This window comes from Pygocentrus nattereri, chromosome 11 (genome assembly GCF_015220715.1).
Source record: "Pygocentrus nattereri isolate fPygNat1 chromosome 11, fPygNat1.pri, whole genome shotgun sequence".
NCBI classification, from domain to species: domain Eukaryota; kingdom Metazoa; phylum Chordata; class Actinopteri; order Characiformes; family Serrasalmidae; genus Pygocentrus; species Pygocentrus nattereri.
The window spans coordinates 26,893,644-26,909,205 of record NC_051221.1 but is presented as its reverse complement, the minus strand read 5'-3'; the positions used below and the strand labels follow the sequence as shown (position 1 = coordinate 26,909,205).

Genomic DNA, 15,562 nt, shown 5'->3' with positions numbered 1-15,562 from the left:
GCAGCTTTGTGAAATAATTTGTTCTTTGAATCTTGAGAATAATCAGTATGTGGCTGGTTTAGGCAGCTGAGGAAGTTTGTTTTGACCTTGCATTTCTGTGGAACACAACAGATCACTTATAAAGAGTGATATTGTGCCCTCTACTGGTATAATCAACTAACCTAATCTGGGCTGCTCAACTGTGAGGCAGGTTTACTTTTTACACCAGTCATATTTTTCTCCTCCGTTTAAATTCTTTACATGTTATGACAATTTCACATAAGACATAACACTTGAATACATTTAAATAATATGTATTGTATTGTATTTGTTTTTATCTAATATCTGATCATGTAGATCAGGGTCAATATATTTAATGCTGTAAAAATATAAATAATACAGTCCATATCTGTGTGGATTCTATTGGTGTATTTAGTGATAAAGTTAATAAGTCTCCCAGTGAAGTTTTCCAAATTAGCCCCTGCAAAGACAGCACAATACTTAGCACGAAGCTAATCCTCTTACAGTCTGTAAGCATCAGGCTTACATCCTGGCACCGTCCAGACTGTCCTCCTTTTTCAGACATTGTGTGTATACAGATCTTGCTTTATTGGGAAGACGCGCCGATATGATCACCTCAACAGATGTAAACCATGTACTTTCCTTTCTTTGGCAAGTTTGTAGATAGACGTGTTAAAGAAGTGTTGGTGGGGAGACTCACTGGAAAGATGTTTGGAAGTGGCACGAGGAAGTGGTTCATTAAGAAGAACAAGAAACAGAAAAATGGAGCCAGGAAGGCAGTGAGCAGGAATAAGAAAAAGTGGGTTGCTAGAGTCCTGAAGCAGCACAGAGAGATGATGCTGAACGAATTGGACGTGAACAAGGTGCTGCCGTACCTGGTGTATGACAAGGTCTTTTCTCTGGGGGAGTATAAGGAGATCCTGGGTCAGGAGTGCAGTAAGAAGAGGGCAGAGCTTTTCCTGGACAGGCTGGGACAGAAGGGCCCAGGTGCATTCTGCTCCTTCTGCTCTGTGCTGGAGGAAGTGTGTCCTCACCTGCTCACCTGCTTCCTGCTGGACTGTGAAGGTACATGCATCTACCTTATGGGTGTTCAACTCTGCTCCTGGAGGGCAACACAGTTTGGTGATTCACCTGCTCAAACACACCTGATTCAACTCTCAGTTTTAGTGTGTGTGTCTGAGCAGGGAGATCAGGTCATTAGCATTGAGGTGGCAAACCGGGTATGAGTGTTGATACAAGCGTAAAGTGTAGTCTGTTATATTGAACACCAGTAAAGCTTTACTAAAACTTACAAAAATGTAAAATTATACAGAACCGACAGTGATTTTAATGCATTTAAGCTGGTAAACAAGCACAAACAGTTCCACACAAAAATAGTCAACTAGCCTCTGTGAAATCACTGCTGTTTTTCATGCTTAACACAACTAAATATTAAAGAAGTAGAACTATCATACACTCTTAAAAAAGATGCCTGTTCAAGAGTTCTTTATTAAAGAAAATGATTCTATATACAACCATGAACACTCAATGGAGCATTTGCATGTTTAACTGGTTCTTGGCATAGTGAAGTAGTTCTTTTTTTGATGGAGAATGTGCTGTAGATGGATTGAACATTTTTAAAAATGGTTCTATATAGCACAAAAAATTGATTCTTCTATTGTTACGTGTATGACATCATAACAAATGATTATTTTTTTGATATTTTAAGAATGGAACAAAGAATAAACAGACATCATCTTTCTGTGCTTTATTCTTCATTGTCATGGCTTCAAAGTTGTGGCGCCCAACTGCTACCGCACTCTCAGAGGAAAGGTACTGATGTGTCAGGGCTGGTAACCTCAAGGGGATGTCATTGAATATATTTGCCTTCAGGTCTTTTCTTTTATTGTTCTATTTTAAGATATGTTCAGGCTGTGAAAAGGTAAAAATATGTAGGGAAAACTCATTTAAGGTACACGGTTGGTCCTTAAAATCATTGTTGTTATTTTGAAGGTACAAACACTATAGTACCTTTTTTCTCATAGTGTAGAATGATTCAATCACTAACAGTGCTGGACACAGCAGACCTACTCAAATATAGCCATGAAATTTGTGGTTTATTCAGACAGTTCTTATTTTAGGATATTGCTGCATTAATCTGCTGCACTAAATTTACTCTCTAGCTTTAAATCTTCTCCAACAAGAAATGCTTTAACAACAGCAATTACAACAAATAATAATTTAGCAGTAATTTATTGTGTTATTAAGTATTATTAAAAAATAACGCTATTAAGATGAAACATTTTGAAATGAAACATAATCTAAAAGGTAACTACCAGCAAATATGAAAATTTTAAATACACATTATTTAAAAAAAAGCCATGCAAACTACTAAGAAAGAAAATGAAAGACATATAAAACGAATAAAAACATTGACTATGAAGAAAGAACATGTCTAACAAGCTGCTTCTTAAAATAACAGCATATGTTATTTGGTTCATGCGTTAATGCATAATGGCGGACTAATTGTGAGATGTGAGTAATGACTGGTTCAGACAGGCTTATATAACTCTAAAGATACAATCAGCTTTCAGCAAAGCCAACTGCCGATGGTGTGCACAGCAGGGCAGGCACATGCCCTGATCCCTGTCGTCCTTCCATATAATGTTATTAACAAAAATATGAACTATATTAATTTCTTTCTACAGAAGAGTGTTTCTGGCACAACAGAGCAGTTATCAATGATTCTTAGACCCAATCAGCACAAAGCCAGCAAAGAAAACCACCTTTAACATCTACACCCCACTAAAAGATGACAGAAAATAGCTGCCTAAATCCACCGCTGAGGAGATTAGCGGCTAGCCAGTGACACAAACTACAGCAAGCAGAATTCAGCATATGGCATCAAACTGAACTGTCTAGGATCCAGCCTGCCAGCCAATATAGCCTAATCGTGGAGTTAAGGATTTAGAATTAGGGGGAAAATATGAGGCAGATTAACAGTTGAAAAAACTGCAGTATTGTAAGTGTTTTAGACACTCAGCTCTCCTAATATCTTGATTTAATGGACCCTTAATGAACACCTTTCTTATACCATTCTATGTACATGAAACAAGAAACTCATTTAACTAAATAAAGCAGTTTTGTTGCATGTGACCACTGTAAAGTTTTAATGTTCCACCCCCTCCTCAGGTCATTATCCATATTTTGGGAGCAACTAAAGCATGATGTATTTACATGTATCTGCCCATTTATGTTGAAGTTATAAGGAGTTTCAGCCTGAAGGGCTTTTTGAGTATATCTATGTATAAGTGTGTGTGTGTGTATATATATATATATATATATATATATATATATATAGTAGCAAAAACAACCATTTTAATTCTGAGTGATAAAGAGAGAGGAAAATCATCAATAAAAATACATGAAAGAGACATTTTGTATTTCCTCGATGTTCTTGATATATACCCATCACTGTTCACAAAACTATTTGCTGTGAGTCAACTGTTCAAAACCAAATATGAACAGATGCCTGTGACCCTGACAGATCACTATAAAACATCTGTGCAGTTGTGATCAGATTTGTGCTGAATCAGTCTCAGATGTTGATAAAGTTCTGTTCAATCCCCTCATTAAAAATTAATTTAAAAGAATGCTCTGTTAATGGACTGAAACTGCCACTGCAGTTTTTGACTGCAAATTTCAGCCCCTGAATGTTAAAGTGAATCATCTGTCCCTCACAGATGGCTCTGGCAGACAAAACAAGAAGCAAGGACAGGCTCTGCCTCCCCACAGTCAGGAAGATGTCACATCCAAGGGGCAGGAGACAATGTGCTCTCCTGCCATGTACACGGATCCTCTGTTTGATACACGGTAAGAAGTTGCTCTCTGCGTCTCAATCTGTTCTTTTAGCTTCCATTAGGCTGCTAGTGCATAATGGATGAAAACCTGAGGGAAGCTGATAGTACTCTAATAGTTCAGAGGAAGCACACACAGTTGAGTTAGTTTTATGCACATACTTTTCTTTTTGCCATTTTGCTTTCCTTAGAGATGGACAGATCTAGCTTCTTCCCACTGATTCCAGTATCTGAACTCAGCATGTAGGCCAGTACTGAACTGATACCAGCGCTCTGGGGACACATGTTTTGTAGTAGAAAAATACATAGACATAAATGTATCATAGAGGATAGAATAATACACCCACAATCTTTGTGCAAGTTGGATCATGCCATCATTTTTCATTACACTGTTCTAGAAGGTTTAAGAAATAGCATTTTTACAGTTTTATAATGATCCATTGATAAAACATTAATAATGTGTTAATGCAATAATTAATTATTGCCACTACTTTTTAATGCCATTAATGCATTTTACCAGTTTAGTCCTTTGAACCATCTGTAGTTTCACCCTGAAGCTCATCTGCCACTGATGCCCTGTCATTCAGATACAGCTTTTTAATGTCAAGTTCTGTTAATAGCTCTCTTGATCAAAGTTTTTTCCAGCTACTATCACACAGTTACAGAGGAGTTGGAACCAGTGACAATATATATGATATACATGATAAATACACTCATTGGTCCAGTTCATGGCATAATGCAATTATTTGCACTTAATTATTTTAATCGCTTAACAGCCGTAGTAAAAAGGTTTATGAGTCCCAGTACAGATATAGTGTGTGAGATCAGTGCATCACTAGTTTACTGTGCCATTTTGCTGCATGTGTGGTCCATCAGTAGTGTTGTTGTTGGGTGGGAGATAAAGCAGTCACTTCCCTGGTGGGCCTTTTTTTTGCTCTACGTCACTAGATTTAGATCAAGAAGCTGACTGTTGTGCTAACGGCATCTCTCTCTCTATGCCTTGTCCGCCCCTTCCTATTCGCTGGTGTTTCTGAATCATTGACCTTTTCTGTGGAGATGTCTCCCTGCCCTACAGACATTAGCATTTTTGTGCCATTTTGCTGGCATTTCCTCACATATATAATGGGAAAAACATGGGACTGCTTATGCATTTTGATTCTTCCCCTAGCTCCATGGATCGAAGGACCAGTCGCTTACGTAAGTTATTACTGATCTGAAATGAAGATGACTTAAACTGACAGCAGGCTGCTTTGAAACGAAAGTCATTATGGTTTCTAAAGAAAGGCCCCCGGGGCTTTGTAGCATGGCAGATGGGCTTCCTTTAACTGATTACATCTAGAATTAAATTAACCACTTCTTTTAGTATCATGCAGTCATTTATATTATCAAGGTCATCTGAAAATTTGCCTTTGGCTTTGGACACTTGCTTAGATCACTGTTACATGCTTACTTACCTCACTTGCCTTTTTTGTATTTGCTTGTGTCTAGAGGCAATTTGCAAGGTGGTTTGTGAGCCAGTTTGGCCACCTCTGCTGGGACTTGCAATAGTGTTTTTTGTTATTTGAGGCCTGCAGGAATTCATTCTCAGTCTTGACAGAATGAAAACGCAAACAGTGCACAGTGCGTGGAACAAAAGAAATGAAATGTACCTTGGGTGCTGTAAGAAAGAGAGAGAGATAGAGAGAGAGGGAAATAGAGAGAGACAGAGAAAGAGAGAGAGAGAGAGATTAAATAGGAAAAAAGATAGAATGAGGAGAGCTAGCCAGAGGGTGGTTGTAGTCGTGTCATGAGTTGCTGCTGCTGTTATTGTGTCAGAGCAGAGTGCTGTCAGTGCAGCGAGTGTGTGATGGCTCACAGTGCTTCTGTGTATGTATGTGCACTCTAACATACACAGAGCCCTGGAGGACATACAGGGTGTGTGTGTTTTGGGGCGGTATCTGAGCTGCACGTTATGGAACAAATGTTATGTATATGTATATACTGCCACTGTGATATACGCTGGATTTTTTGTAGGAAGGTTTACAGTTTAGGCAGACAGATAGCAAGCATCATATCCCAAAGATATAACGAGGATGACAATTACAACTAGCGAGCTAAATCATTAGAAAATTATCCATCTATTACAATACAAAAAAGAAAGCTACATTATGTAGGTTTGGAGGATTTGGAGACCTCTCTGGTGGAAAAGTTTAATTGCATTCCACATGTGAAAGAACTTTTTGTAATGTCGATTGTACTTTTTACTCCTTCCACAAACTGAAAACGCAGTAGTATCGAAAGAGAACTCAGCCAAAACTTGGTGCAAAATGTTTTTTCTGAGGATGTAAGTGAATTATCTATTATAGTCATCATATCTTCATCAGTATAATACTGATCTTTGGGTGTCTGTGTGTGAAGTTAATACATAAAGATGTATTGTGGTCAGACATGTTACAAAAACTCCTGGCAAATCTGATCCAACATCTCTGATATTTGTATTATTTCAGACTTCACAGGGAGACTCAAACAGTGCATTGACACCATATTTTAGCGTGTTTTTTTTTTATAATTCAATCCTTCCTTCAACTTAAAAAAAATCCAAAGTGCAGCTTTAGATATTAAACTCAACTCTACATTGTCTTCATTGCATTTAACTGGCTAGTGTTATTGTCACTATTGCATGCCTTCCTTTTGGCTATACAGGCTATGTCAAGATAGTGCCATTGTGTGGCGACGTCTCAGGTGTGCCCTTACCTGTGTTTTTTATGACTGTTTGATTGCTGTCATTATTTACTCACGCGCACACCGTTTATGTTTATGATAAGGAGACATTACTGCACATTACGCCTGACTCCAAGTTTAATCGTGGAGCGGAGTTTAATCACATTCGTCGTCCTCTGGTGTTGCCGGGGCTTCTGGCAAATTGCACGTTTTCCTGCGGTGAGGGGATTGCAGGCTGCCGGCGTCAGCGCAAAAGGAGACGTGGCAGGAGAGCTGGTGCTCTCATGCGCCTAAAGAGGCTACTGGGTGATCCGACGATTCCAGCTGGAGTGTGTATCTCGGTTGAGGCAGAGGGCCTTGAACGCTATCACATCGCACCACGCTCATGGGATGACCGGTATGTGTGGCTTCGCATTTTTGATTTAGCTGGCGAAGCTCCTCTACTTATTTGAGTATATGATCATAAACATTTTAATTGTCTTGCATTTTATTTGTAAGTATTTTGTAAAGCACTTTGCGAGTCACTCTGGAAAAGTGCTATATAAATAAAGTTTTACTTACTTACACTATAAAAACTGACAACATACCACATCCTACCTTGTACAGCAGTAGGAGTACATGTCTAAAGTGGACGGTAGAATATTGTGGTGTTCTTGTTGTTTTTTCACGCTATGATGTTTTCCTATGTTGGGAAAAAAAGCATAGAAAAGCACTGTTTCATGTCTTTTTTGCATTTTTTACAATTTATTTTATTTAATAATATTTAACAGTGTAATTACCGGGCCCATGGCAGCAGGCAGCATGCATGAGGGTGCAAGGAGTCCTTTGTGCATGACGACATTACATTTCAGACCATGCCTAAAGAGAGGAGACTGTGTGGCTGAAGGAAAGGAGTGAACTTAGAGAACCCCATTTTTGACAAGGTCTGACAGATAGCACTGTGGGCCATGGAGCAAATGGGGTTAAGGAGGGATGTGAAAATGGAAGGTAGAGTTAGGAAATTTACAGATTGGAAAAGGTAGAAGATTCAGGCATAGTCCTCCTCCCAAGCTTAAGTTTTTCTATAACTCCATTTGCATTGGTGTTGGAGAACATTTTTAAAAAATTAGAACTCTTAAGGCCCCACTTCTTATAGCTATGCCCCTACTTTGCTGTAACACAATCAAAGTAAATTATTTAGTGACTTATTGTTATAGACATCACAGCCTGCTGTCAAATGGATATCACAAAGGCTGAATATCAAACGATACATGTTGCAGTCTCAGCTTTATATATGTGCATCTCATAATGAGGCTGAATTAGTGGAGAGATGGAGGTTAGGGGTGGGATGTGGGTGAAATGTGAGATGAAGAGACAGCAAGAGTAAAGTATGGGGAAAGGGAAGCGTAAATGGGATGGAGGATGGTTAGGCGAATAAAACTCCATGCCGTGAAGGGACAGTCAGCCCAGGCACATTGCTCCCCAGACCGTTAAAGTAGGCCTCCTTTTTTGTCTGACTGACAGCAAAGTCAGCATAGGGACAACAGCCTCATCCGTCTGACCTGGAGCTGAAACACTGGCACAGACATACACACACTGACTATCTTCCCGAATAAGACACGTACTCCCTGACAAGACAATCTGACAGAATGATTTTTGGTCATACATTAGGATAGCGCCCCCTCTTCCCACCCCCAAACGCAAAACACGAGGGTTGGACAAGCTAAAAGACGCAGACATTCAGGAAAGAGCAGACAGCAGAGAAGCATGCTTATGGACACAGCAAGAGAGATGCAGTACTACAGCAACAGCATGTAAGTACCGGGTTTACTTTTCGGTTTGTAGATTTGAGTGACACAGCTCAATAAACATGGTCGTCAATTCAAACTTGTATAGGGAGCTGACAGAAACTTGTATAGGGAGCTGCAACAAGGGTTTAGGTCATTGGACTTTAATTATCAGAATATTTTGACTAAATTACATTAAATCCTACGTGGTCTCACAGGATACGTTTGTTTCCTGGAGGAAACAGACATGGAAGACTGCTTGTCTAAACCATAAACTGCTCTTTTATATTCTCTGTAACTGCCTGAGGATTGTCACTTTTCTAAAACTGTGCGGCTTTCAGAGAAAGAGTTACCCGTGCTTTTTGCCCAACAGTGCTTTTATCAAAGCAGAAAAAAGCAGCACTAACAGTGCTATTTGTTTGTTTATGCATCGCTCTCTTTGTAGAAGTAGGGCAGATCCAGCCTCAAGCTCTGCTTCTTGACATTTGAATGTGAACTGTGTATACTTCTTGCATGTCTGCTCATAGTTGTGTGTATATACATGCCTTTGTGTGCATCTCCAATTGTGTCTTATTGTGTGTTCATGTGTGCATCTCGCCGGCTGTCTCAGCCTGATACAGTCTGTCAGGTGATAATGGCCTCCACTATTTCTCAGGCTTTGGTTCAGCCAAGCAATTTCCGACAGAAGAGCCAAGATCTCTCTTCAGTCACGCTTTCAAACACACACACACACACACACACACACACACACACACACACACACACACACACACACACACACACACACACACTGGTTCTTGCTGAATAGAAAGGAAACTGATGGCTACAGCAGGTCCAGCACTGTAGAGGCAGCTGTGGTATTTATCTGTTGGTTTTCGTTCTGTCTGTAGCTGTCTGTAGTGTTCACTTTCTTGCTGACTTAGACCAAACACGCTGTTCTAAATCATAGCCTCGGGCCTGCTCTCAGCAGGCGCAAACTACCCACAAGGACGCGGTCTGGCCAGCCTTATCCTTGAACTGACCGCCATCTCTAGCCACGCTAACGATTTCCGAATGAGTTCCATTTCGGAGTGCGCGTGGTAAATTAGATATGCTGTTGGATGATTTTTCTCGCTTGTGCTGTATTTCCTACTGCTGCTGCATGAAGGTTCAGCACTCTGAGCAAGGCAAGTTTATTTATGTAGCACCTTTCATACACTGAGGTCACTCAAAGTGCTTTAAAAATGAGAACATACAAAGATAATTCAAATTAAAATGTAAAAAATGTAAGTGAATAAAAATGTAAAACATGAATAAAACAATTTATTTAGAAGAGAAGAAACTAAACATTAAATTAATAATCTAATTAGGTCTTACTTTCCTCCCCAAATTCAATTTAGTCCCACAAGGCAGCTGCAGCAGCAATTCAGACAGGATTGTTATTATGAACTATATGAGTACTCAAGTAATCTAGCCATTATTTTGATGATTCATCAAGTAATCCGATTTTGTCAGTTTGTTTTTGTTAAGGCCAAACAATAAAAATTGGCTTAAGTGAAAATTCTATGTGGAGCCCTTCAAAGATGACTAAAAACATAAAAAACTTTAAAAAACACTTAATGCATAAATAAAACACCATGTGGCAACAAATGCATAACATATTTGCCCACCAGGCTGTTTCTTACTGGTAAGGACACAAGTATGATTATATGTCAGTATGACTAAATGTACAATATCAGAGTATCTGCAGGTATCAGCAAATTTAATTCAATGCATTTTAAGTTATTTTTAAAGCCATTATAAGAAAGAAGTCTTTTGAGCAAGCAATATTAGGACCTTCTCACTGCAGCATACATCATTATACACTTATACACATAATGTTTACTGCAGAATTATGCAATTTATAAGTAGTTTGAATACCACCTCTTCAATAAGGCAAATTTCTTACTACTATGTTGTTGTACAGACATGATCTAACAACGAGAATACACATCAGGTACTGGATTATGATGAAAGTAAAAAAGGCTACACACTGTATAAAGCCCACCCACAAATTCCTCTTCCTCTGTTAAAGTCTGGAGTACAATCGATAAAGCTAGCAAAACAGTGTAGCTAGTGCAATGCTAGTGTTAGATAACAGAATTGTTTTCCCTTTTTTAATCACATGACTGTGCTCTCCACATGTGCAACGCACGTCTACATGCTTAACTGGAGTTTTCTGGGGGGACATTTTTAGCCATGCTAACTTACATTATGTCCTTTACATTATTAGCACTGCATCGTCTCATACTTTGAGCTCCACCTTCATGAGACCTTGGATTGCTTTCAAAATTTCCCACTCAGTTTGTTCCCACCCTAGTAAGTCTACATCTCCACCCACATTTGGTCTAAAGTTGCTCATGTTTGTCCAGATGTTCTCATTACGAGATCATGTCTGGCCATGTCTTGATGTACCACATTGTTTATTATTCAAAATGCTAACTAGTTACTGGGCAGATTCAGGTAGATTATAAATTTTAAACTAATTTTTGTTTAATTTAACTTTAATTGAGTAATCATGACAGCTCTAAATTAAAATGCTGAACATTGATGTGTACATGCTGACATCTGGTATAAAAAAAATCTGATCTAATATGAAAAGAGAGTTAGTCTGTTTTACACGATCAGATTTGTTCTTGAGGAACGTGTAGCATTTGAAAGTTCCTTTCCACACAGCAGATTTCTGCTTTTAGCTTTTGTTTTACTCTCTCAGTGCTACATCACAGTCAACAAATTCAGTTCACGATCGGTTAAAAATAACCAGACTGGATTTCTAGTCTGTCAGGTTAAGAGGCGGGATGGGGGCGGGGGTGAAAGAAAGAGAGAGAGAGGGAAAGTGAGAGAAAGAGATGCAAGAGAGAGGGGGAGAGAAAGACAAAGAGAGTGAGAGAGAGGAAGAGAAAGAAAGAAAGAGAGAGAGAAAGACAATGAGAGAAAGAGAGTGAGAGAGAGAGAAAGAAAAAAAGACAGTGAGAGAAAGAGATAGTGAGAGAAAGAGAGATAGAGAGAAAGAGAGAAAGAAAAAGAGAGTGAGAGAGAGAGAGAAAGAAAAAGAAAGAGAGAGAAAGACAAAGAGAGTGAGAGAAAGAGAGAAAGAAAGAAAGACAATGAGAGAAAGAAAAAGAGACAGTGAGAGAGAGTGAGAGAAAGAGAGATAGAGAGAAAGAAAAAGAGAGTGAGAGAGAGAGAAAGAAAAAGAGAGAGTGAGAGAAAGAGAGAGAGAAAGAAAAAGAGAGAGTGAGAAAGAGAGAGAGAAAGAAAAAAGTGAGAGAGAGTGAGAGAAAGAGAGTGAGAGAAAGACAAAGAGAGTGAGAGAAAGAGAGAGAAAGACAAAGAGAGAGAGAAAGAGAAAGAAAGAGATTGAGAGAGAGAAAGAAAAAGAGAGAGTGAGAGAAAGAGAGAGAGAGAAAGAAAAAGAGAGAGAGAAAGAAAAAGACAGTGAGAGAAAGAGTGAGAGAAAGAGAGAGGGAGAAAGAAAGAGAAAGAGAGTGAGAGAGAGAAAGAAAAAGAGAGAGTGAGAGAAAGAGAGAGAGAGAGAAAGAAAAAGAGAGAGCGAGAGAGAAAGAGAAAGAAAGAGAGAGAAAGAAAAAGAGAGTGAGAGAAAGAGAGAGAGAGAGAAAGAAAAAGAGAGAGCGAGAGAGAAAGAGAAAGAAAGAGAGAGAAAGAAAAAGAGAGTGAGAGAAAGAGAGAGAGAGAAAGAGAGAAAGAAAAAGAGAGAGAGAAAGAAAAAGACAGTGAGAGAAAGAGAGAGAGAAAGAAAGAAAGAAAGAAAGAGAAAGAGAGAGAAAGACAAAGAGAGAGTGAGAGAAAGAGAGAGAGAAAGAAAAAGAGAGAGTGAGAGAAAGAGAGAGAGAGAGAGAAAGAAAAAGAGAGAGTGAGAGAAAGAGAGAGAGAGAGAAAGAGAGAGAGAGAAAGAAAAAGAGAGAGTGAGAGAAAGAGAGAAAGAAAGAGAGAGAAAGAAAAAGGACAGTGAGAGAAAGAGTGAGAGAAAGAGATAGAGAGAAAGAGAGAAAGAGAGAAAGAAAAAGAGAGAGTGAGAGAGAGAGAAAGAAAAAGAGAAAGTGTGAGAAAGAGAGAGAGAAAGAGAGAAAGAAAAAGAGTGCGAGAGAGAAAGAGAAAGAAAGAGAGAAAGAAAAAGAGAGTGAGAGAAAGAGAGAGTGAGAGAAAGAGAGTGAGAAAAAGACAGTGAGAGAGAGAAAGAGAGAGTGAGAGAGAAAGAGAGAAAGACAAAGAGAAAGAAAAAGAGAAAGTGAGAGAAAGAGAGAAAGAAAAAGAGAGAGCGAGAGAAAGAGGGAGAGAGAGAGAGAGAGAGAGAGAGAAAGAAAAAGAGAGTGCGAGAGAGAAAGAGAGATAGAGAGAGAAAAAGAGAGAGTCAACAAATTCAGTTCACGATCGGTTAAAAATAACCAGACTGGATTTCTAGTCTGTCAGGTTAAGAGGCGGGATGGGGGCGGGGGTGAAAGAAAGAGAGAGAGAGGGAAAGTGAGAGAAAGAGATGCAAGAGAGAGGGGGAGAGAAAGACAAAGAGAGTGAGAGAGAGGAAGAGAAAGAAAGAAAGAGAGAGAGAAAGACAATGAGAGAAAGAGAGTGAGAGAGAGAGAAAGAAAAAAGACAGTGAGAGAAAGAGATAGTGAGAGAAAGAGAGATAGAGAGAAAGAGAGAAAGAAAAAGAGAGTGAGAGAGAGAGAGAAAGAAAAAGAAAGAGAGAGAAAGACAAAGAGAGTGAGAGAAAGAGAGAAAGAAAGAAAGACAATGAGAGAAAGAAAAAGAGACAGTGAGAGAGAGTGAGAGAAAGAGAGATAGAGAGAAAGAAAAAGAGAGTGAGAGAGAGAGAAAGAAAAAGAGAGAGTGAGAGAAAGAGAGAGAGAAAGAAAAAGAGAGAGTGAGAAAGAGAGAGAGAAAGAAAAAAGTGAGAGAGAGTGAGAGAAAGAGAGTGAGAGAAAGACAAAGAGAGTGAGAGAAAGAGAGAGAAAGACAAAGAGAGAGAGAAAGAGAAAGAAAGAGATTGAGAGAGAGAAAGAAAAAGAGAGAGTGAGAGAAAGAGAGAGAGAGAAAGAAAAAGAGAGAGAGAAAGAAAAAGACAGTGAGAGAAAGTGTGAGAGAAAGAGAGAGGGAGAAAGAAAGAGAAAGAGAGTGAGAGAGAGAAAGAAAAAGAGAGAGTGAGAGAAAGAGAGAGAGAGAGAAAGAAAAAGAGAGAGCGAGAGAGAAAGAGAAAGAAGGAGAGAGAAAGAAAAAGAGAGTGAGAGAAAGAGAGAGAGAGAAAGAGAGAAAGAAAAAGAGAGAGAGAAAGAAAAAGACAGTGAGAGAAAGAGAGAGAGAAAGAAAGAAAGAAAGAAAGAGAAAGAGAGAAAGACAAAGAGAGAGTGAGAGAAAGAGAGAGAGAAAGAAAAAGAGAGAGTGAGAGAAAGAGAGAGAGAGAGAGAGAGAAAGAAAAAGAGAGAGTGAGAGAAAGAGAGAGAGAGAGAAAGAGAGAGAGAGAAAGAAAAAGAGAGAGTGAGAGAAAGAGAGAAAGAAAGAGAGAGAAAGAAAAAGGACAGTGAGAGAAAGAGTGAGAGAAAGAGATAGAGAGAAAGAGAGAAAGAGAGAAAGAAAAAGAGAGAGTGAGAGAGAGAGAAAGAAAAAGAGAAAGTGTGAGAAAGAGAGAGAGAAAGAGAGAAAGAAAAAGAGTGCGAGAGAGAAAGAGAAAGAAAGAGAGAAAGAAAAAGAGAGTGAGAGAAAGAGAGAGTGAGAGAAAGAGAGTGAGAAAAAGACAGTGAGAGAGAGAAAGAGAGAGTGAGAGAGAAAGAGAGAAAGACAAAGAGAAAGAAAAAGAGAAAGTGAGAGAAAGAGAGAAAGAAAAAGAGAGAGCGAGAGAAAGAGGGAAAGAGAGAGAGAGAGAGAGAAAGAAAAAGAGAGTGCGAGAGAGAAAGAGAGATAGAGAGAGAAAAAGAGAGTGAGAGAAAGAGAGAGAAAGACAAAGAGAGGGAGAGAGAGAAGAGAGAGAGAAAGAGAAAGAAAGAGAAAGACAAAGAGAGAAAGAAAAAGAGAGAGTGAGAGAAAGAAAAAGAGAGTGAGAGAAAGAGGGAGAGAGAGAAAGAAGAAAGAGAGAGAGAGAAAGAGAGAGTGAGAGAAGGAGAGAGAGAAAGAAAAGATAGAGAGAGACAAAGGAAGAGAGAAAGAAAGAAAGAGAGAGTGAGAGAGAGCGAAAGAAAAATAGAGTGAGAGAAGGAGAGAAAGAAAAAGAGTGAGCGAAAGAAAGAGAGAGTGAGAGAGTGAAAGAAAGAGAGTGATAGAAAGAGAAAGGAGAGAGAGAGAGAGAGAAAGAGTGAGAGAAAGAGAGAGAGAGAAAGAGAGAGAGAAAGAAAAAGAGAGAGAGAGTGAGAGAAAGAGAGAAAGAGAGTGAGAGAAAGAGAGAGAGAGAGAGAGAGAAAGGAAGAGAGAAAGAAAGAGAGAGAAAGAAAAAGTGAGAGAGAGTGAGAGAAAGAGAGAGAGAGAAAGGAAGAGAGAGAGAAAGAAAAAGAGTGAGAGAAAGAGAGAGAGAGAGAGAGAGAGAGAGAGAGAGTGAGAGAGAGAGAGAAAGCGAGGGATGCTGGGTTATGCTCTGATGACTCACCTCACAGCACAGAGAGAGAGGGAGCACTGCGACAGCAATGAAGTGTGACTCGAGGTGTGTGTATGTATGTGTACGGATGTGTGTGTAACAGAATGAGTGTGTCTATTAGACGTGTGGTCCAAGCCTAAATGTGTGTCCTGCTGCTGCAGTGTGCAGTCGTGTGTAGAGGACTTTCACTGGTGGCGTCTCCTCTTTGTTCAGTGCAAAAAGCCATAAATCACTCTGCTCCGGCTGGAGAAGATTCTTAAGGCTGAGGTCCAACTCTCGCCTCAGGGAATCGCCTCCGAGTCCTACAAACCATTCCTGATCCCGTTTTTCCTCCATGTGGAAAACCATGGTCCAAAGAGGGGATACAGGAAAGAGGGCATTCCACACTTGTCCTATTTAAGACACAGAACATGAATTCTAAATGACACTGGTAAAGAAGGTGTGAGTCAAAGACAGAGTCTAGAAAAGACTGAGATCCAATTAAGAGCATACGTGGTTTACTTACAAACCAAATAGAGAAATAATATCTTAATGCTAATGAGAAGATACAGGAGAACGGGCTTCTCCATTGTCGTGGTGATCTACATTGTGTAGTGTACATGTCCTCCCCAGAGAAGGACAGCAAAAGATGGGAGGCTCTTGCTTCGGATTGTGTGTATGTG

General features: G+C 39.4%; 1 protein-coding gene across 2 annotated transcripts in view; it reads left to right on the top strand.

The window, feature by feature from the left end:
* The first annotated feature begins 632 nt into the window (after window positions 1-632).
* The window catches only part of tjp1b (tight junction protein 1b), a 109,803-nt gene continuing 94,873 nt past the window's right edge, over window positions 633-15,562 (top strand). The window contains exons 1-2 of one of the 2 annotated variants that reach the window (XM_037543080.1): window positions 633-1,065; window positions 3,723-3,852. In XM_037543080.1, coding sequence (XP_037398977.1) covers window positions 633-1,065; window positions 3,723-3,852 — 563 coding nt within the window. Of the gene's footprint in view, window positions 1,066-3,716; window positions 3,853-15,562 lie in introns of those variants that run through there. The other variant, XM_037543084.1, reaches the window with a different exon arrangement.